We start from the raw sequence: 23,679 nt of genomic DNA, 5'->3' as shown, positions 1-23,679 counted from the left end.
GAATCACCATACCTTTCAAATTTTGATCTTTCTGCAGTTCCAAAATTGTTGCTCCATAGTGCCCCTAGTATGTTTATGTTGCAAAGGATCTCTCTTTTAATTAAACCTTAACAACAATTGTAAACAAAAATTATTAGTAAACTCAATGATATAATGTAAACATTTTACTATGGTTTTGAGTGAATTACCATAACTTTCAACTTCTGATCTTTTGAACAATTTTGTTGCTCCAAAATATTATTTTGCTACACAATTCTCCCAGTATGTCTCTCCTATAAATCTCTCCCTTGAAATTTTGGGAAAAATAAAGAATTAGTGAATAAATTATTACTATTGATAAGACTTTATGAAATTAGATTTCAAAAAACCAACTGCCACTCATTTTTCAATTTAAAAAAAAAAAAAAACTTGAGATTTTTTTTTTACTTGATCTGTGTTTGATAGTAAAGAGCACCTTTGTATTTACAAGTAAAGTAAAATGACTATAATAAATTACTAGTGTGTCAATTTTTTTAAATGCACCAACATGATAGAATTTTTATTTTTATTTTTGAAATCCCAAAACGGTGTAGTTCACATTTTTTTTTTTTTTTTTTTTTCTGAATAAGTCTACTCCTATTATTGATACAAAAACATTTTACATCAAGGCGACAGCCTCAAGAGGTCTAGCCTGGAAAATGGCTTTCTCGCATGATAGATTTGAAAGATAATCCACTGAAACAAGCGTTAGACCGCCTAGATCTAAGACTATTACTGGAGCCTTTAAACTAGAACCGCCATGACAAAATGCAGACTGACTAGAGTTCCAAAACTACTTAACAGAGGTGTTACTATTGACTCGAACTGTTAACATAGACAGAAACCAGCTGAACATAGACAGAAAACAACTGAGCATTTCCTTTGAATAGACACGATAATTTCAAAAGAGAACGACAACCTGATCAATCATCATGAGCAGTGGAGGGCGATTCTTCTACAATTCGACAACCAAAACTGGAGAGGTCATCATCAGCAGAGGCAAGGCTCTCTTCTTTTGGCGAATCCCCTTCACCTGGAAGATTTGAATGCGCCACAACAGGCTTGACCTGGAAAGCAGAATTCTTTGGAACTTCACACTGCTGGTGCTGATTCTGAGAGGTACATGGCAAATCGTCCTCCCCCATCTTCGATGTAGCATGTGGAGTTGCCAAAACCATGCCTGTTGTGTCCTCACTTAATTGAATCATGACAGTGGCAATAAAAGAATGATTGCATAGTGTGCAGGGGATTTGAAAGCGGGCTGAGTGCTCATGAGCATGATGGGGGTCGAAATTGCAACCTGTTGTCCCCTGCCACGACCACGCCCTCGTCTAGGAACAGGATGACTCTCAGAAGAAGAGCCAGGGAAAGTATCCGCGGAAGAGGATGGGGCATGGCGCAAGGGATGACCATGAACTCCACCCCTACGACAACCCATTCTCTGTCACAGGATAGTCATTTTGCTGAGAGAATATAGAGCAGGACAGATAGCAATGCTATGCTGAACAGGGGAAACAGGAAGGGGGAGATTTAACAATTTTAACGGAGAATTGAGAGAGTTGGAGGGCGAACAATTGAGGAGAACGCTGAAGGGGCTATGGAATTCCAGGAAAACCATCACCAAAGTTACACCACAAGCCTGAGCACCTTGGAAACCTGAATCCTCCATCGAATAGAGCATAGCCCCTCCGAAGAGGCCTAATATGCGAGAGAAAGGAACAAAACTGAAATGGGTATGTGCCATCGATTTTGAGCAGGGGAACCTGTGTAAAATGTCGAGCCACATTAACACGGCTTTGAATGAGCTCTCCAGTGTATTGAATACAAACCGCAGGTGAGGCCAGATGGCGCAGGATGTACTCCATGCGTCGACTGGTCCTGCCACCATCATCCCATTATCTGTCACATTCACCCACATCCGAGAGGTGTAGTTAATATTTTAATGCAATAGTACGATTTAAATTTAAATGCATCAGTGTTGTAATTATTATAAGATCTCTAACATGGTATGATTCCTCTTCATTCTCGAAATACTGGAAACGGGTGTGGATTGGTGTTGTTTTTATTTAAATGAAATGGTGTTATTTTTTACAAAAACAGTGATATAATAGAATATTTTCTTATTTTCAAAATCCCAAAACTGGTGTGGTTATTAATTTAACACCCCAGTGTGGCTACTATGTATACGCATAGGTGTGGTCATTCATGATAAGAGCGCCAATTATCCTTTAAGATACATCCACATGAGTTACAATAGTTCATAGTATACATTTTCTACTTAAAATCGTCTTATTCTTGAAAAATGGTTGGAAAAATGTATTGAAATTTAGATTGTGTCTATATGGTTCTAAAAATTAATTTTATGTACAAAAAAAATTATTTATGATTTTACTCGAATGTAGGGAGAAAATCTCATAATATCAAATGGTCAATTCTTCAAATTCCAATATGTTCCATATTTTTCAAAGTTCTTCGAAAAGTTCTCCCTTTCCATGTCGAAAAAGTTCAAATTTTATTTATATTTTGATTATCTAAATGAATTGAATTTTTTTATCCATATCAATTTGAATATAAATGTATCCAAATTTGCAGGATCCTGATTTGAAATCAAGTTCAAATGAAGAAAATAATCCTCCATTTCAAAAATGTTGGTAGCTCTTATCAAGAGCAGCATATCGCAAGAAATTGGTAGATGAAATGGACAGTTTCTTTACCCTACCAATTGGAACATGGCATCTTCTAGCTGGAATCCTAGACCAATGATGGTAATAATTGTTTGGTATAATGTAATTTCAATAAATCAATTGCATTAACATGCTTACTAATATCATTGATGTACTAATGTTCAATATTTTTTGAAATTAGGATTCTAGTGATGATGAGAGACCCCCCTACCATCTTCCGATGCACCCCACTACAACGTAAAATCGAGAGAATGGTGCATTAAGAGCAATATTCAGAGAAGAAGCATACAAATAATGGTTGAATCAACCATTTATTCAATTTCCACTATGTCTAGATTAACCAATTAGGAATGAATACAACAATAGTAGTTCTTCATCACAAGGTGGTAATGAAGGCAATCAAATAGAGGTTGGTATGGATGATTACTTATGGAATATGACTAACATGGAGGCAATGTTGTTAGATGCATTCAAATGCAATGAGCTAGGGAGTAATTTTCATATCACGGATACCTTATTTGAAAACTTGAAATCTGCTTCCACCAACCCTCTCCTTGGACTTGGCATCAAGTCAAAGTCTACTCAGCTGGGGACAAAGATGTTATTGTACAACTTGAAAGAAAATTTTGGCATGTCAAATGCATGTTTCTCAGAAATATTGAGGTAATTGACCTGCATGATCAATCAAGTAACTTATATTTTCAGAAAACTTGTCACACAATCAACATTAAAAATGATTGATTTTCTGAACATTAAATATTGACATTGGTGTTGAGTGCATATCATATCATGCATGTCGGAATGATTGTATTTTATATAGAGGAGAATATGCAGACAGAGATATGCCTGAAATGTGGGCATGATAGGTACCATAAATAAATAAAAATGAGTAAATCACATGGTCCTTCTCATAAGATATTGAGGCACATGCCTATAATCGCAAGGATTCAAAGTCTCTTGCAAATAATTAGGTGTGTTGTAAGAATGTCATGCCTCACACGAAAGTGAGTCATGAGTTATGAAAACCCAAACAGATTCAATAGCCATGAAGCATATAGAGGATACATGGCTTGAAAAATTCAAATATGAAGTACGATTTCTATGACTTGGCATAGCCATGGATGGTGTCAACCCATATTCCCTCCAAAATAATAACTATTCTATTTGTCCTAAAGTAGTGATCAATAACAATATCCCCCCATGGTTTCCCATCAAGAAAGAACATATTATGTTGGCTCTCATAGTCCTTGGTAGAAGACAAGTGAATAATATTGATGTCTACTTACAACCATTGGTAGATGAATTGAGGGAATTATGGGAAGGGATACATGTCTACGATGTATCAAGGCCCATTGCAATAGAGAGGAGTTTTACGTTGTATGACATATGTACTTACACCATACATGATTATCCAAGTTTAGGAGTTTTCTCTGGTAAATTACATTTTTATTGATTTATTTATATACGTAACAATATTGTTTCACATATTAATTTAATTCGCTATAGTTGTTCTGATCTTCATGATCACTAACGTGTCCTATATATAATAATTTCACAGGTCTTGTAACAAAAGGGTATCATGGATATAAATTTTGTGGACCTTATCTAAAGTCCAGGTGGTCTGAACACCTATGAAAGGCAATGTATTATTTCTCCAGGGTATTTCACCTAGAATAACGCCCTTACAAAAGACCAACATCTGCTTTTAATGACACTAGCTAAATCGCCTAGAGAATATGAGTGAAAGAAGGAGGAGTTTGAAGAAATTTCTAATTCAAAAGGGGAGCCTATGTTCGATGATCTAGAATTCTTCGACATCTGTTGAGAAATTTCCCATTGGGATGAAAAGGAAATTTGTCTTTTATGAGCTCCCATGTTACGAGCATCTTAAGATTGTCCACTTACTAGATCCCATGCATATATATAAAAAAAATTCATATTCTTTATTGAGGCACATATCATTGAAATAAAATGACACATTGGTTGTTAGGAGAGATGTTGTTTTTTCAAAAACTAAAAAGAAACATTGGTCAAGGTAAGAAAATAGAGGAGAGGTTGGTCCCTTTTTGTCTTTCAAAGAGGTGATGTCCCATGGATTTTAAAGAAAGATGACATTTATTTGGACAAGGAATTTATAATGGGTGTGATTCTGCCTTTTTTATATGGGTCTTCACTATGACACTACTTCATTGTGGAAGACCATTTGTCAAGGTTGAAATCGCATGATCATTTCAACCTTCTAAGAGTACATATGTCAAAAACATGATTTTATTATTTATTATTATTTTTATGCAATGGGATATTTTCAAATTATTTTTTGTATAATGTACTATTTACTTTGTTGTGTTATGTTGTAGTGGCTACAACCACCCTCCAAAATTTTGGCCTGCACCCAATTTCAGAGCCTCCCTTGAGAGTTTCACTTGATGACTGCACACACTCGGGTTCACTCTGTGAGCCCGTGTGAGTCTTTGCATCCACCTTTCTTTTTCATTTCATCCAAGTTTTTGCATGTTGGTATCAAAGTCATGCTTGCGACCATGTTCTGGTCATGCTCAAGGTCTTCGCTTCATGTGTACATGTTGTGTTCGCTATGAAAGCATCTCTCACACTCACACATGGAGTCACACTCACTGTCGCACAAGTGTTGTCACGGTCGATCAACAATCAATCACAAGTGTCACACTTATCGCTCACATCGTTGGTCAGTCATGTTGAGCATGTGTGTCTAGATGGTTTGGGTTGTCTTGTTGTCAAGTCATGTTGGTGTGTGTTTTCAAGATCAGATGTGCATGTTTCACTCATTCACACACTTAGTCATTTTGCAGAAGTTTCGATGACCGTCCTCCCCTCTGACAGTCAGACCATCACCCCGCCATCAACTCGATCAACTGTCACCCAGAACAGTGCAAAAGCATCAAGAAAGTCATTTCAAGCTACGCTGCCTGTAAGCATATCAATCAGCCTTCAAGCTAGTTAATCAGAGGATTTGACCCAGCAGCCACCGTAAGACTCATTCCAATCAAAATTTGTGCAGAAGATGCAGACCTTGCCTACTCCGCTGGCTAGGAAAATTGCATAGACATGCTAGACAAACACCAAGTACCTATCCCTCTCTCCCTTAGAAAATTGCATAGTTTTTCTAGCTAGTCCTCCCAAAAGTCGACTGGCTGCTCATCCAGAAAATTGCACAGTTTTCATGAGTGGGCCCTCTGCTACCCAACAGTCTTCTTAGCTCAAAAATTGCACAAAGATGATTATCATACCGGCCTCCCAACCTCATTGTAGTTTCTCTCACCAACATCTCCCAGCAGAAAACTGCTAGTTCCCTCCAGGAATTGTGTAGTTTCTACTGCCAAGCATCCGACCAGATGACTACCAGTTCCCCTTAGGAATTGTACAGTTTCTGCTACCAGTGACCTGGCCAGCTGACTAGAATTATGCAGTTTCTATTACCAGGCACCCAGCCAATTCCTCCAAAAATCTACGCAATTTCTGATAATTGATCCTCAATGCAGCCCAGCCTGTTCCTAACAAATAGACAAACAAACATGGCAGGACGATGAACAGGATGAATGAAAGGAGCACATGCAGAAGGACAAGTCCACCAACGGATGAATGAACGATCCATGCGAAGAGATGTGCTCGTGAATTGATTATCATGCAAATGTGTTCGCGGATGGAGGGACGAGAAAACATGCAAGATGTGCTCACCGACAGACAAACGGACGAACATGCACCTTGTGCGAGCAGACGAACCTGTCAAGCCTTCCAACATACAAGTAAGGAGAAATGTGCCAAAGCAACATCAAGCGAACCAACGACCATCGAAGACTTTGTGCACCTTGCCATGTGGAGGTGAAGCTGTGACACACCATGAAGACATCCATCACCCAGCAGCACTGCAGCTCGACATGCACTCTAGCAGCAGCACAAATGTACTAGCACTGTCATGTTGAGTCATGTCATCCACATCTCTACTATGGGCCATGTTGTCAAACAATGTAATGTAATGTGGAAGTCCAAGAGACCCACTTGTTGTACAAAGAGTCGTGGAAGTCAAAAAGTCATGAGGGTAGTCAAACAACCACAAGGGTCAATTTCGCGCTTGGCTATAAATACCCCCTCATTTGTACATGCAAAGGACTTTTCACCTCAGCTCCTCCCACATAGCCAAGAGAGTCTGTAATCTTTTCTTTGAGGAGTAAGTAGTGGCTCCAACGCCCTACACACGGGGTTAGTGATGTATGGTGTAACGATGTGTCTTAGAACTTTCACTTAATTCAGAAGCCTGCTAATAGGCCAACACATTTTCACACATGTATTGTATCTATTGTAAGACTAATATTTAACACTTGTAATGCATGTTGTTGGAACCTGTGTTTAACACTTGAACTAATTCACTTGTTGTAATTCACATGTTAATGAAATTGTGTTGTATATGTTGTTAACATTGTCTCACCCATGTAGACTACTCTCTCGGACATCAAACAAACTTTTCACATGGAAATTTCTATAACAACTGTTGTACCCACGTGGGCTAATCCGCTCAGTTTTATACATGTTATCTTCCCTTGTGTGTTTTGACTGCCGCATCCATGTGGATTGTTCCACCGGAATCTGCGGATGTCCTCTTGTGTTGTGTGTTCCTAGCAGAGTTGGGACTTCTCACAACTGACTTAGGACTTACTCCCACCCTCTCCCTCTATGTTGAAAGAACCATTGACATAAGTGACACTTACACTCACCAGGCACGCTAACCTCACTTCTCGGAAGACAAAGCATACCACTCTCTTGTGCTAACAAGTAAGAGTTGAGGAAAATCATTAATATAATGGCAACCGGTCCATCGTAACGGATGGGACTCCAACACCAAATGGTGTGAGGTCTAGTTGGGACTTCATACCGGAGAGATCCCCTGATGTTGGCGAGTCTAGCATTGCCAAAATTTTGGCGCTAGAGGGAGGGCCAGATGACAAGCTGATCTCGTACATCTGGGTTTGAATATCTTACCCATGAATAATACACAATTCGTGATCTTGGGGTGTTTCTATCATTTCTCCCTTAAACAGTTATCAATCCCTAATGAGCTTCTTGATTACTTGTCCTTGTTAAAGTTTGACGATGAGGACAGAACGTTCATAACCAAGCACATTTCTGATTTTCTTCGTTTCTGTGAATCTTGTGAAATTGATAGTGATGATATTGTTTGTGTACTCTTATTCCTCACCCTTGAAGGTTGTGCTAGTTGATGGTGTCATACCCAGCCACCTGTTTCCATCCATTCCCTTATCACTTTCCTCAAGGAGCTCCATCAAGCCTTCGATGAGTGTGACCACCAAAATGTCTATGAAAGAATCTCTCATTTATGAATGAAGCCTAGTAAATCAGTTGAGGACTTTTCTACCTACTTCCTTCACCTATGTCACGAAATTCCTGAGCAGTTTGTGGACCTTGACTTCATGAGCCAAGAGCTAAAACGCTTGGTTCATGTCTCCCGAAATGATGAACTTCTTTATTTCCCTTATTCCTCAACTCTTGTGGATCACAAGACACCTCATGTCTCGAAGAGGGTGCCCCCTAGTAGCAACCTCAAAAGGAAGAAATTTTCGCAGTGGTTGCAAAGCTGAGAAATATGAGCAGCATGTTCCCAACACATATTCTCAGTTGCCTCCCGCCCCAACAGAGGAAATTCCAGAATGGTTCAGAAAGCCTATGGAAAAAATCATCCCTTCATTTCACAAGAGGACGTCACCATTCATAACCAAAATCTTGAGTCTAATCTTCATCTCTGCCATCCTCCATCATATACAAGACATTACTCGCTTAAGTCATCTACTTCACAAGATAGCTATGTGCACTCTCTTGATTCTCAAGTTGTTGGTTCAAGTTGGATTCATGTGCAAGGTAGTCTCATCATACAAGCGGAGAAGCAGGATGATGAAGGCACAATCAATTCTTTTGATCAACTTCCAGTCTTGGGCTTTCATCACTCCCATGCTTCCGTATGTTATGATGAATGCCCAAGCACATCATATGATCTATTTCATCTCATACACACTCTAACTTAGATCTGGAATGTTCACCAGTCAAAGAAGACATCCATATCAAATCTTCCTCTGCACCTCACTTGCTTGTGTGTCCTATCATTCACAACACATCAACATGCGTTAGAGACACTCTGAATTCTCTTGCTTCTTCATCTTCTGAGTTATCTCCTCAACCAACACAAGATAATGAGGTTTTCCATGATGAAAATAGTCTCAACACACAGGACTCTTCCCACTCATCATCATCTTATGTGTTGCATGAAGACAACTCATCAAGTCAGCTTGCTGAAAATTTTGATGAAGCCTATGACAGAGATGGTTGTCATCCTAAGAGAAGTTTTAAAATTAGTAACAACATCCATCCTCAATCCATGCATGATCTAGTTCACATCCCAAAATACAATTTTTCAATTCTGGAAAGTTCAGGATGTTCCAGGGAGTCGAGGCACTTCAACGTCTGTTGATAGTTATGTCAGGAACTCATGACTCTTGTAAGCCCGTCAAACCTAATTAGATCTTATTTCTCACACACAATCCATCTATCTGCATGGTTTCACTTGACATGGATCCCCGTGTAAGGAATATTTACTATTCGTCGTATGATATTTCAAAATTTCATATTTTCGCTAATTATCGAATCCATGAGTCTGTCACAACATGTCCATCTTCATGCACCTCTCTTACATCCAATTTAGGTTGGGAGTGTCCATCCCTCATCCAATCATGGGACAGTGAAGTTGATCATCTCAAAGAATATCTATATCTAGAATCACACTTATCAGATGTTCTCTCTCGTAATCAACTCCTTGGTCTTTTTACAAATTTTTCACGTCAAATTTGCCCACTCATCACATCAGAAATCTCCTTGTGTGATGACGAGCACACAACTTATCACGCAAATCAAGTTACTCTCATTTTGCCACACCCCAACCGGTTTCACACATTCACAATGCTGGCATCCTTTCTACATTTCTGTGATGACCATGATGCCTACGCACTTTTTCACCAATTGCAAGTGGGTGTTCTATCATGCCTAGCACATAACGAACTTGGTTCCCTCATTCAGAGCATTCGCATGATTGTTCAAAAGGTTTCTTTTTTCATGTCAAACTGGGAATCTAGCATCTCGACCGACTAGTCTGATTTCTCTTCTATCTTGGGTGGTTGTCATGCAGTTTATCATTTTCCCAACAATACATCCAATGACAGTCGCTTCACACACTATGATCTTCACCATGTAACATATTTCCTCTTAGACTTCTATCAAGCAGGTGAGGCACTTCGGCCTGCACTGATGGCTATGGAAGGCCCTCATTGTCTTGACATGATTGATGAGAATGTATAGATATATCTATCCGTATCAGATTCCCATCATGATATCCTCTCTCAAATCATGAATTTTATGATCCTATAGCTGAATGACTAGAAAAATCTTACTTGGTGAGTTGTGTTGCAGGTAACAAGCTTCAATCCTTCTTCGTACTCACTGAGAAAATTGGTGCAAAACAACACACACTTGCAAGAGGCCTCCGAGGTTTGTTGAAAAACAGTAGTCATGGAAGAGGTAAGCATGTGTGTTGGGTGGTTGTGACACATTCTTCCACCCACAGGCGAGACATTCTCTCTCGTGTGCAAGTTTTGCAAGTTTTTTCATTTTCTATTGCACACTATTTTCTATCTATTTTAATAGCTCGTATCTTTGTGACTCTAGGTTGGGTATGCCTACGATGGCTTCATTAGAAATTTCATTTCACGTAACCCTGACCATTTAATGTAGGAGTAGGAGTAGTGTTTTCTTTTTTTCTTGTCTTTTCTTTCTGGTTTGCATGACTGTTTGCTTGCTGACTTGGTGCTTGCTTGTTGTTGTTTTCGCTTTGTTTTCTTTTCTTACTATTTTTGTTTTCATTTGTTTGGATTATTTAATACCTTACTATTTTGTTTCCAGAAATAAGTGTTGCCAACAACTACGTTCTGGCTTTTGAATAGAGTACATGGCTGAGATTTGAAGAGACATGTGACACTGCTCCACTTGGCCTATCTTGTATCTGTCTTCTCTGTGCTTGGTTATAACCTTCGGCCGATGAAGTATTGATGGAAAATATAAGCCATCTGCAAGGAAATTTTTGGTCCAGCCATGAACCTGTGTCCATACTGGGAAGCCTCATGCCTGTACTCAGCTTTCTACTTTGTGTGTTCAAGCTCATCCAACTAGTAGAAACGGAGAAGGGGAAATATAAATAGGCAAACCTATGTCAGAGGACTTACATGCTTCTCTGAAGGAACAACCTCTTCTTCTCTCAATAAGTTGGGATCCCTCTTTTTCCCCAAAAATAAATAAGTGCCTATGCACAATCTTCTTTAGAAAACACAAAGGGGAAAGAAGAGAAAGGATTCCTATGCAAAGAGGTGAAGCATGCAGCTCCACCAGGGTACTGACCAGGATTGCTGGTAGTGGAGCAATGTGTGTGTTCCTGCGTGATTCCATTGGGGTACTTTCCATGCCTGCTAGAAGAGGAACAACACCAGAGATGAAATCATATACTCTAAAAAAATTCAACTCACAAGCTAAACTACCCTTCCCGGATGTGAAACACTACGATAAAGATGAACTTTTGTTTGTGTTTAATTGAGTTGGCTAAAAGTGAACCATGTATTTCCATGGGGTAAGTGGGGAAGCTGAAGTAACCCGCACATCAATTGAATACTCCCCAAAAGACTAAGGTCATGTTCTATTAATGAACCAAAACATAGAAGTTGGAGTTCTACCAATGTGTCGCCAAGTGTTGTAGCAGCTACAACCACCCTCCAAAATTTTTATCTGCACCCATATTCAAAGCCTCCCTTGAGAGTTTCACTTGATGACTGCACACACTCGGGTTCACTCCGTGAGCCCGTGTGAGTTTTTACAGCCGCCTTGCTTGTTTATTTCATCCAATTTTTTGCATGTTGGTATCGAAGTCATGCATGTGACCATGTTCTCGTCATGCTCAAGATCTTCGCTTCATGTGCACATGTTGTGTTCACTATGAAATCATTTCTCGCACTCACACACGAAGTCACACTCACTGTCGCACAAGCATTGTCACGGTCAATCAACGATCAATCATAAGTGTCGTGCTTATCGCTCACATCGTTGGTAAGTCATGTTGAGCATGTGTGTCTAAATGGTTTTCGTCATCAAGTCATGTTGGTGTGTGTTTGCAAGATCACATGTGCATCTTTCACTCATTCACACACTTAGTCATTTTGCTGAAGTTTCGGCGAACGGACTCCCCTCTGACAGCCAAACCATCACCCCGCTATCGACTCGATCGACTGTCACCTAGAACAGTGCAGAAGCATCAAGAAATTCATTTCAAGCTACGTTGCCCGCAAGCATATCAATCAGCCTTCAAGTTGGTCGATCGAAGGATTTGACCCAGAAACCACCCCAGGACTCATTCCCCTCAAAATTTGCGTAGAGATGCAGACCTTAGCCACTCTGCTAGCTATGAAAATTATGCAAACAGTTCGGACAGACACCTAGTGCCCATCCCTTTTTCCCTCATAAAATTGCTCAGTTTTACCAATCAGTCCTCCCGACAGTCATCTGGCTTCTCATCCAAAAAATTGTGCATTTTTCATCAGCATACCCTCTGTTTCCTAGCAGTCCGCTCAACTCAGAAATTGTGCAGAGATGATCATCATGCCGACATCCTAGCCTCAGTGCAGTTTCTCTCGCCAGTAGCAGACTGTCAGTTCCCTCCAAGAATTGCATAATTTTTGCTGCCAAACACCCGGCCAGTTGACTGCCAGTTCCCCTTGGGAATTGCGCATTTTCTGCTACTGGTGACCCGGCCAACTGACTGCCAATTCCCCTTAGGAATTGCACAGTTTGTACTGCCAGGCTCCCAGCCAGTTCCTCCAAAAAACTATGCAATTTCCGCCTACTGATCCTCCATGCAGCCCAACCTGTTCCTCCAGAAAATTACGCAAATTTTTCTTTCAAGCCCCGGCTACCCATTCATTCTAGAAAATGTGAAATTTATGTCTGCCTTGCCTCCCTACAGCCCAAACTATCCCTCCCAAAATTTGCACAATTTTTCCTTCCAACCAAGCCAGACCTCACAAACAATCATTGTCGACTCAAGTTTCCCGTCTTCATCGCCCAGTGACTCTTGCATAGTTTTCATCAGCAATACACGGAGCCATCAACCCGCCTTGCAACCTTGCTACTTTTCCTGGTCACCTATATCTAAAATGATCATATGTCATGGTAGATTAGGAGGTTTTTGGATTTGATGTTGTCTCATCATGAGTGACTGCAGGTACAGGTATAATAACAAACATAGCACTACGATGATTGGGATGAATGAAGGGATCACATGCATAAGGACAGGTCCACCAACAGACAAATGAACGATGCCTGTGAAGAGATGTGCTCGTGAACTAATGATCATGAAAATATGTGTTCATGGACGGACGGACAAGAAAACATGCAAGATGTGCTCACAGACGGACAAACGGAAAAACATGCACCTTTCGCAAGCAAATGAACTTGTCAAGCCTTCCAACATACAAGTAGCAATGTGCCAAAGCAACATCAACGAACCAACAACCATCGAAGATTCTGCTCACCTTGCCATCTGGAGATGAAGCTGTGACATGCCATGAAGACATCCATCACCCAGTAGCACTGCAGCTCGACATGCACTCCATCAGTAGCAAGAATGTACCATCATTGTCATGTTGAGTCATGTTGCCCACATCTCTACTATGGGCCATGTTGTCAAACAACATAGTGTAACATGGAAGTCCAAGAGACCCACTTGTTGTACAAAGAGTCATGGAAGTCAAATAGTCATGAGGGTAGTCGAACAGCCAGAAGGGTCAGTTTCGCCCTTGGCTATAAATACCCCCTCATTTGTACATGCAAAGGACCTTTCACCTCAACTCCCCCCACATAGCCAAGAGAGTTTGTAATCGCTTCTCTAAGGATTAAGTAGTGGCTCCAACGCCCCGCACACGGGGTTAGTGATGTATGGTGTAATGATGTGTCTTGGAACTTTCACTTAATTCAGAAGCTTGCTAACAGGCTAGCACATTTTCACACATGTATTGTATATGCTGTAAGACTAATATTTAACACTTGTAATGCATGTTCCTTGAACCTGTGTTTAACACTTGAACAAATTCACTTGTTGTAATACACATATGTTAATGAAAATGTGTTGTATATGTTGTTAATGTTGTCTCATCTGTGTATACTACTCTCCCAGACATCATACAAACCTTTCAGATGGAAATTTTTATAACAACCGTTGTACTCGCGCGGACTAATCTGTTGAGTGTTATACATGTTATCTTCCCTTGTGTGTTCTGACTGACGCATCCGTGTGGACTGTTCCGACAGAAGCTCAGATGTCCTTTTGTGTTGTGCGTTCCTAGCAGAGTTGGGACTTCTCCCAACTAACTTGGAACTGACTCCCACCCTCTCCCTTTACGGTGAAAGAACCACTGACACAAGTGACACTTAGACTCACCGGGCATGCGAACCTCACTTCTTGGAATACAAAGCAAACTACTCTCATGTGTTGACAAGTAAGTGAGGAAAATCTTTAAGATAATGAAAATCGGGCCATTGTACCGGATGGGACTCCTACACCAAACAGTGTGAGGTCTAGTTGGGACTTCATATTGGGGATATCCCCTGATGTTGGCGGGTCTAGCACCATTGACATGTAATTATATTCTGCTCGTGTGTGGGTGTGTGAACCATGACTTCCACCAACACCTACGACATGCTATATCTAAATTATTTGCATTTGTATGTTGGAACACATCAAAGGAGATTCATATGGATAGCATTCCACGTTGGCGTCAAGGGAGAGCTGAGATTGTTTGTATATTTAAGAAGGAACAATCAACAAGTTTCATGGACTCGTAGGTTCATCTTTTAATTCACCTAGAAGATGAGGTTGAATTAGTTGGTGTGGTTTCTTGTCATTGGATGTTCTTCTTAGAGATGTACATGAATAAATTGAAAGGTTTTGTTCGAAAAAAGGAAAAACCTAAGGGGTCTATGACAGAGGGGTGTATATCATACGAGTCTTTCTATTATGTCAGTGATTCCATCAAGGAGATCGAAAACACACCAGGTGTGGAAATTTGGGACGAAGAAATGGATGAAGACAAAAGAGAAGGGGAGCTTCTCTAAATGAATGAAAAGATGTGCATGATAAAGAGTAAGTGACTTATCATTTGTCAAATTTCAACACATTGATTATTTACACTAAACATTATATTAATGCATATTTTGAATCCATCAACAAATTCATTCTTTACAATGTGGAAGCAACATAATCGTGGGTTGCATTATACAAGTTGAAGAGGAGGAAATGGGACAATGACAAGAAAGAATTCAAATGTTTGTATGGTAGAAGCGTGCCTTATCCTGATCATTTAAAAGAAAATATGCCAATGTCATGCCCTAATAGCTAGGTTATTTATCAAGTGAGAGAGAAATACGGTGCATCTAGTCATTACCTGTGTCCTGAAGAGGATGTGCTAAACATAGGGATTGGATGCAGCAACTCAGTAATAATCTTTCTGTAGATTTTTAACTTCATAATTCACCTTTGAATTGTAACATATATATTTTATATTTTTAATTATGTTCAGGTTATTAGACACATGACATTGTGATTTTTTTAGTTTTTATAGGTGCATTGGTTCACATCTATGTCAGCATATGCACATCATTTTTTCACAAGGGATGTTGATGATGGATGCATGACATAAGGCTTTGGAGTGGAAGTCGAGTTTGACCAACCTAGTCATGTTAGCCGCTATGATCAAAACCTAATATACGGGACGTTAGCTTAAGTTGGAAAGATACAAGACATCATTCAAGTGGGCTTATTTTTGTTCCAATGTGTTATTTTTAGGTGCAAGTGGTGGAACAACTTTGATAGGAATAATGTAAAGGAATATCACAATAGTGGGCTGCTATCTATCAACTCTAGAAATATGTGGCATGAAGCTAGGGAGCCTTATGTTTTCCTCAAACATTGCAACCAGGTGTTTTTTACCCAAGTGTGTTGGATAGGGATCAGTGGTTCGTATTAAGACACGACCCTAGATCAAAACATATTTTTGAGAACAATAGTGTCATCATGCTAAGCGAGGAAGATAATAAGGGTGATGACAATGGAGAGTGATATGTACTTGTGTTATTTCAGCATTTATACTATTGTTGTGAGTTTTTGTTTTCTTTGTTTCACTAATTATATTTTTTTTTATTCGTCTTGTTGACATTTTATATAATTGGTAAGATTCACAAATGTTTTTACACATTTTTTGCAGTGGAAACATTTTTACACTTAAAATTAAGTATTTCCAATTGTGTAATTTATAATTTAAAAATTAAAATTTTAACATATTTGTTTAATGTATTTAAATCTATTTTATAGTAGACTTCTTCTATAGGCTTTGGATAGACATCAGGATGGATCAAAAGATTGTAATTCTAAACATGAGTTATCAATTCATAACTATATATTATTAAGATATCAATCTAAATATACTCGTATTATCTCCTTTCTCAAATGACATTGTGACTGTCAATCTAAAATAACTCACAAAGTGATAGAAATGGAGAAGGAAAATCATATTTGTATTATATATGTGTACTAAAAGGCCTACTATAACCATCATCAAATTTTTCAATAATAGTAAAATAACCTCCCTTAATTTCACTATGCAACATATCTCCATAAATATAAATGCAATGTAAAACATGGTGTACAATATCTATGGTAATAAGGATTCAAGGTAACAATCCTTCTCAAATAGGAAAATGAGAAGAATATAACCAAAATGAGAAAATAGGGAATTTGGAAACAACATTGAAGATTTATTCTAGATTTCGATAATTACTGGTTTATTAATCAGTTCACATGTTTTTTCTTCAAGTTTATTTCAAAATCAATGTAAATTAGGTAGTGATAAATCTATGAGGACTTTAACAATGAAAAATTTGTGTATTAATATGTAAGATTAAATTCTTGACATGAGAGGTAAATTCATGTTTACTATACTTAAATCATGGTTATTTCAACATTATGTAAACTAAAAGGAGGTCTTATGCATGTATAAAATGTTGATTACATCTTTTTATGGACCATAAGAGAAACAAATGGGCCTCATGGATGCATGAGAGGTTTTAATTTTTTCTTCATAGATAGCGGAAGAGTTTTAACTTTTCTTTTCAATGGTAATTATAAATAAAAGTCGTATTAATATATTTATGGCTAAGAATCAAATAATAAATAATGTGATGGTGATTAATACACATTTGTTTGACTTTCTAATACACTTGGTGATGCATTTTTCCTTCTTATTTAGATTATATAGAATAAATATCTATTTTTATGTATTTGTAACTAAATTATTTAAAGTATACATGATTTTATCATTGTGGACATGATGTAATATTAGCTAGGAGAAATGTGAAACCATGAATTTTAGTGTCTATCTTGTGATAAGTATGTGGAAAAAATAATATTTCTGGAGTTGTTCATTAAAAACTAATCAAATATATTATTTTTCAAAAAGTTAAAGCTATTATAGTATAATTTTTTTATTATTTAACTCATAATTATTATTAAAAAGGATAAATTTAAATCACAGCAACAAAATAACACCAAAATGTTATATCTTTATTACTAGAAAAAAATTCTCTCCTCTTTAAGGGAGAACTTCCAATAGAGCAAATCTTCAACTACAAGTAACTTCACAAGCCTTATTTTACATTTTTAATTTAAATTGGTAAGAGTTGCTATAAATGTTGAATTTAAATTGCTTGAAAATATCATAACTTTAGTGAAATTTTGTTAAAATAGAATTGTTCAAGTTATATTAAATCTAAATTAACTATAAAAAAAAAAATGACTTAAGTTTTTTAAATTTAACAGTAGATTGAATTTTGTAAACTAATATAGATCCATATTAACAAAGGATCAACCAAGAGCCGAGAGGAATCGAGTCTCATTATATGAAAATCTCTTTTTAGAATGCAAAACTTGAAAAAAAATGTATATGTCAAAATATTTAATCTCTTTTAGTGATTGATAAATTTGTGATTAAGATGGATCTATAGTTGTTTTCTATCTCTATATATAGATCCACCAAAGTGTAATTTTTCATCAGTTAAATTGTATTTTTGAACAATTTATTATTATTAATATTTTATATTAAAAATTGAATGAGTTACACATTTTCATCTTATTAAGAACTAACTAAATTATTTTACCTTTAATTAGTTTTTCCTTGCGAGTATTGAAATATTTTAATAACTATGTTGGAATGAATATGAATGAACTATTTAAGCAATAGAAATATATTTATGGATATTTTACAATTATAGTTTCAACCATATTAAACTTTGTAATTTATAAAAATATCTTTGTATTTTTATTTTAAAGTCATTTTGCATGTAATTTTATATATATAATTTCGATATAAGTTCATCAATATATAATCTATAATAAATATTATTTCTCAAAAATAAACATCATGATGATAACCATCTAACAAACATAAACATAATCTAAAATACACATCCAAACTCACTACCATCATAAAAGTATATACACCTCCATCACATATAAACAACACTAGCTAGCACAAAAATCTAATAATCTAATAGGGCATAATCATCGTGATCACATCTAACAAAACACGTGAATTGTAATCTAACATTATCAACACAAACTACTATCAAATATATGATACAACAAATGTAGTAGTGGCATCCTAGTTTATAGGAGAAGATGATGGATGGTCAAGTACTTCCTCAACAATCGAACTATGAGGTGGAGGAGAAGGTGGTTGGTCTACTCTCTTAAAAGAAACATGAGGCACCTCTTCCAATACTGGGACATGATCATCAGTCAAATGATGAGGTGTACTACCAGAAGGATCATCAACACCCTAACCATGATCCGATGGGGTAGTACTACGAGAACAATCACTTACACCCAAACCATGATCCGATGGGGTAGTACTACCAGAAGCATGATCAAAACCCTCATCATCATGATCTAATGGGCTAGCACAATGTGAAGGATCATGTGACATATCTGGTGTATTCCATACATCCCTCCTCGATTCCAATAGCCTAGTAGCTCCAACAATATGACGCATAAGACTCATCATATTGTGTGGACTTACCCTCAAGAAATCCAAATGCCTAGGATATGCCCTAATGTCTCGAGCCCTCGCAAGGTAGACCCCCTCCACAACCAAAATTCTAGGTAGTCAGTTAAAGTAGTTCATCTTAAATCTGAGACCAGCCCTATGGGCCCACATGCCCATGCCCCTCTTGTTATAGATATTTTTGGGCCCTGCAGCCACAGGCATAAAATATCCATAAACTAAGGGCTCCTAAGTCCCTAAAAGTGTTGTTCCAACCCCTAAAGGAACAAGGTCAACTGATTACAGCTTCTCCCAGAAGTTCTCCATGAAAAACTACTCAGAACTGGTCAAAACAGGATCATTGCACTTGCTCCATGGCTAGGGTGCGTTGCATCTCACCTAAGTACACTTGGTGGGTGCGTTGCATTTCAAAAAGCCCTTCTATGGGGTGTGATGAGTGGGAAGAGACAAATGGCAGTGTCATTCTGCAAGGTGGAAAAGCATGGAATCTTCCAGAACTTTCTCCTGTGACACTTGCCTCTCTGAATTCGACCAAGGATGAGTAAGAGATCACCAATCTCCAAGTGGAATCAAGAACTACCAGAGGGAGGACACTAATCAAAACACAAGCTGACTCATCCCCCTTACAGATATCTATATATGGATCCCTCATCCCAGAGATCCAGAGGCTGGAATTTTGCATCTTGTAAGGAATTGTTGTTAGTTTCTTGAGGCAACATCAGTGTATGTTGGGTGATCTAAGCTTTGTATGAGGTGAAAGAGGGCTTTCTTGCCAAGAGGATGATGCTGGGTCGGAACAGCTGGTTGTAACTCTCTTGGCTTTTTCTTGATTATCAGTAAAGTTATTCTTGTTTTCTTCCATACTCTTGTGTAATCTATGTTTTATGCATTTGTATGGTTAATCTACATCTGACCTTAGATTGTTTATGATAATAGATCCATGTTCTTGTATAGTTTTATGTTGCTTTGATCCTACAGGTGCTCCGTGAAGCTGGGTATACGAGAAGGCGAGTAGTGAAAGACTATCAGAAGAGAGAAGAACCGAACAAGGAGTCAAGCACAAGACAGAGGTTGGTCTCCTTATTCTTCTTTCATCTATCTCTCATAAAAGAAAACGAAAGTAGAATTTACTTTGTTTCTAAGGTAGCTGCCACACCTTAGTGGGATAGAGCAGTTCTATATAGACACTTTTCCCTGTAAAAAAATGGCGACTTCACTGGGGAGCGAATAGATTGATTGTTTATCTACATTTGTTTACTGTATAAACTCACAGACGGAGCCTGAAGCCAAGCCAGCTAGCCTTCGAACTGCATTTGTTTTACAAATGCAAAGTAGATCAACGCTGCTTCAGTCAATCTCTGGGTTTGTTTATAAATTAAACACTAGATCTACAAGCTCTCTAATTTCCCTTGTGCTAGCCTTGATAACCTCTTTAGATCTACCCCTGTTGTTGAGTTACTGATTACCTTTTTCACGGCCAAAATCCCTGAACTGAACTGCAAACTGTGACTCGGAGCCCATTCAAAGTCTCGTTTCTAGTCCAACGCACCCTCTGTTATGAGAAACTGACATTCAGCGCACTTCCCGAGTGAGGTACCTACGCTGCAGTTCAGTTTCCCTGTGTTACAGGTGCGCTGATCAGAACTGGACTTTGTCACTGCATTTTGGTTTCTGTGTTCACTCTTTTCAGTTCTATTCATGAAATTTGTTGCCTATAATCTGTACACCTCTGTTTGAAACCCCTTTCCTTGCTGTTATTCCGCCTCCAATGTGCAAAGAACTGTCAGTGTTTTAAGTGTATTTTTGGTCATTTTCAGTACTCATTTGTAAAAAAGTAACATAATCGAGCTGTCGTTCTTTGATCTGAGAGTGTCATAGCTCTCGTTTTCAGCCATAGAAGGCAATCCTATTGTTTTTTAGTCGATTATATGATTTACTATTGCATATGATTTGAATTTGTGATTTTTTAAAGTGTCAAAAAGCGATATTTCATTTCAAAATTGTTGAGTGTCTCTCTTACCCTCGCTTCATTTTGGAAAGAACTTGTTAAGTACTGTCACTTTAAAAGTAATTCAAATTTGCACATAAGCTTTCTTTTTATCATCTACATATTAAGAAAGTTGAAAACAAATACATGCATGTGCATTTGCATTTAGACTGTTTGATTGGTTTGATTTAGGACATTGCATATAGTGTATGCTCTTTGCTCTTTGTTGAAAGAAAACTGTCTATCTTTCCTTAGTAGCTAGGATTTTCATGGCATAAAGAAGATAAAACATTTGTTTATCATCTTAGATTGCATTTTAGGAATTGTGAATATACATCACACGGTGACTCTGAAAGACAAATTTCTTAAACAAGATCAACTCTAAAATAAATTGAATGAATCTAACAATGCTTTGGAACCTAACACAACATCTAGAAGTCTAGGATAGAGACGTGTTCCGGCGTCGTAAAACGTGGTAACTGTCGCTTTCACTATTGGTTGGGTGATTCCTCCACTTTGAGACGACAAGTGCCAATACGGACTTGTGCTCCCACGTACCATCGAGTATATTTTCGGAGACCACTATAGGCTTTATCCTTTATCCATAGGAAGTCGTGTCTGCTGCCCTATCGATCGCAATGCACTAAACACAACATTCGAGAAGATTGACTGTCGTACCATAAAAAGTATTTTGTAGTTTTGCAATTGGTTTGGTAAACCCTTTACCTAGATTTCTAGAGCAGTCCCTTTCGTTCCTTTTCAGACTCTTTAACAGAAAAGGTCCATCTAAGCACTTGTCACTTCAAGCTCATTAAAAATCGAAGGAGACTAGAGTCATCTTTTGTTTTTTCTCGACTCTTTAACATTGAAAAAACAAGTTGTGTTAAAGCGTCTAACAATTTATTTTAAACGGAATAATCATCACCCTTCCTACGTTGGTCTTAGGTTCAGAAAATGGAGTCCACCAACCAAGGAATTCCCCTTGGAGGGAATCCTAGACCCTTCTCCTCTTCGGGAGATATTGGTGCGCCCCATATGGCCACATTGTCGCTTCCAGGATTGACAGTAGGCTTGTCGGTATGGCTCTTCTCAACCTCTGTCATTCTGAACACCGCGATTCCTGAATAGTCAAGTCAGCAACTAGACGATTCCATAGTTACCCCCCAACCCTCCACTTCATCCAATTCTTCCTCTCCTCCTTCCTCTTCGCTTGATGGGACTGGCAAAGCCAAAATTCAAGTACCTGAGAAGAAGAAGGAAAAGAAGAAGAAAGAGAAGAAGAAGAAGGAGCCAAAGGTGAAAGGGGGCAACCGAACATCGTCTAGCGAAAATCCACACACTGCACCGACCAGGCCTAAATCGCCATGTGTCATTTGCAAAGGAGACCACTATCACAGAGATTGCCCCTGCACCCCTCGGATCCTAAGGGACTGGGCCCCTCGTTTGCACAATCCGGTGTCGTTGACCTCTGGTTATCATGTTGAAAGCACACTGTCGACTAGTGAAAGTGAAGCCATTGGACAAAAAGGAAAATGTAAATTTCCTTGTAAACTATGTGAAGGCGATCATGTCGTACACCATTTTCCCTTCTTAGACGAGGCTAAAAGAGTTTTGGACGATCGTCCGGTTTCACCGTTACGACTTCCTCCTGGATATAAAAGACTCTTGCCGAGCCCATCACTAGTTGAGAATCCGGCTGACTCGCCCAGATGGTCGGCCAAAGCATCTATCATTGAAGATGAACCATCTGAATCCACACCAGATGAAAGTCAAAAGGTCGAGACAGCAGTTGACCCGGTCTTTCCTTCAGAGGTTCCATCTTCAGATGATACTGGCACCGAAGAGAACAAGGATGACACCGTCCAAATTTTTTTCGTGAGCACAAACTCCAATGAACACGAGGGCAATCTACCCATTCCTTTACCGCAGGAAGGAAGTTTTTCAGAGTCATACCCGGCCGTCTATTCGGTCCCACCTCCAAGAAACCTGGTTGTTTCCTTCGATTGGAATCAACTAGGCAGACCCCACTTACCGGCTAGTGTACCATTTCGAATCATTACTAAAATATACAAAATGGTCATGGCCGATACCATCATAGATGAAGGGGCTTCTATGAGTATCCTTTCCTCGACTGCTTGGAAAGCGCTTGGTTCACCATCGCTTTTGCCTAAAATGAGAAATCTAACAGGCTTTGACAAAGGAACCAGTCGATATTTAGGGATCCTTCCCAATGTGCCCATAACATTGAGAAGGAAAACCGTTCAAATGAACGTAATGGTAGTCCAAGGGCCCTTAGGTTATAATATACTCCTTGGGTGAGACTATATTTATTGCATGGGAGCGATTGTCTCCTCACTCTTTAGAGTAATGTGTTTTCCGCACGAAGGAAGAGTGGTCAAGCTCGTAGACCAGCTTTCATTTCCCAGTTCACACATGGAAAATAGTCATATACCATCCCTAAATGGTCTTTTCGCGCAAGGAATGTCTCATCAATCCCCAGTCCATCAGCCCGATGAGTGCGAGTGATTTGGGTACGTGACTGAAACCCAGGGGGCATGCATCCTGGTCTGCTTCGGCAGAAAAAACTTTGGGTATAGGATAGGTTTCCGTGAGAAGTATATGACCTCTGACACTCCCCTCCGAGAATGGAAATGGGGGCTGGACTGGAATAATATTCTCTTGTTAAAGTTATGTGGGTTGGCAAGCATCACCACTCACCTTTGTTTATTTCGGTAGACATCGC

The 23,679-nt window shown here is 38.6% G+C and overlaps 1 protein-coding gene across 1 annotated transcript in view; it reads right to left on the bottom strand.

The window, feature by feature from the left end:
* Positions 1–1,222: 1,222 nt before the first annotated feature.
* The window catches only part of LOC149194457 (uncharacterized), a 148,599-nt gene continuing 126,142 nt past the window's right edge, over positions 1,223–23,679 (bottom strand). Inside the window, exon 4 of the mRNA XM_089407672.1 lies at positions 1,223–1,459. Coding sequence (XP_089263798.1) covers positions 1,223–1,459 — 237 coding nt within the window. The remainder of the gene's footprint in view (positions 1,460–23,679) is intronic.

The sequence above is a fragment of the Pinus tabuliformis genome, chromosome 2_2, assembly GCF_031772625.1.
Source record: "Pinus tabuliformis cultivar Carrire ecotype Pingquan chromosome 2_2, CPIR1, whole genome shotgun sequence".
Classification (NCBI taxonomy): domain Eukaryota; kingdom Viridiplantae; phylum Streptophyta; class Pinopsida; order Pinales; family Pinaceae; genus Pinus; species Pinus tabuliformis.
Note: the sequence above shows the minus strand (reverse complement) of the source record. Positions and strands in the feature narration are given on the sequence as shown.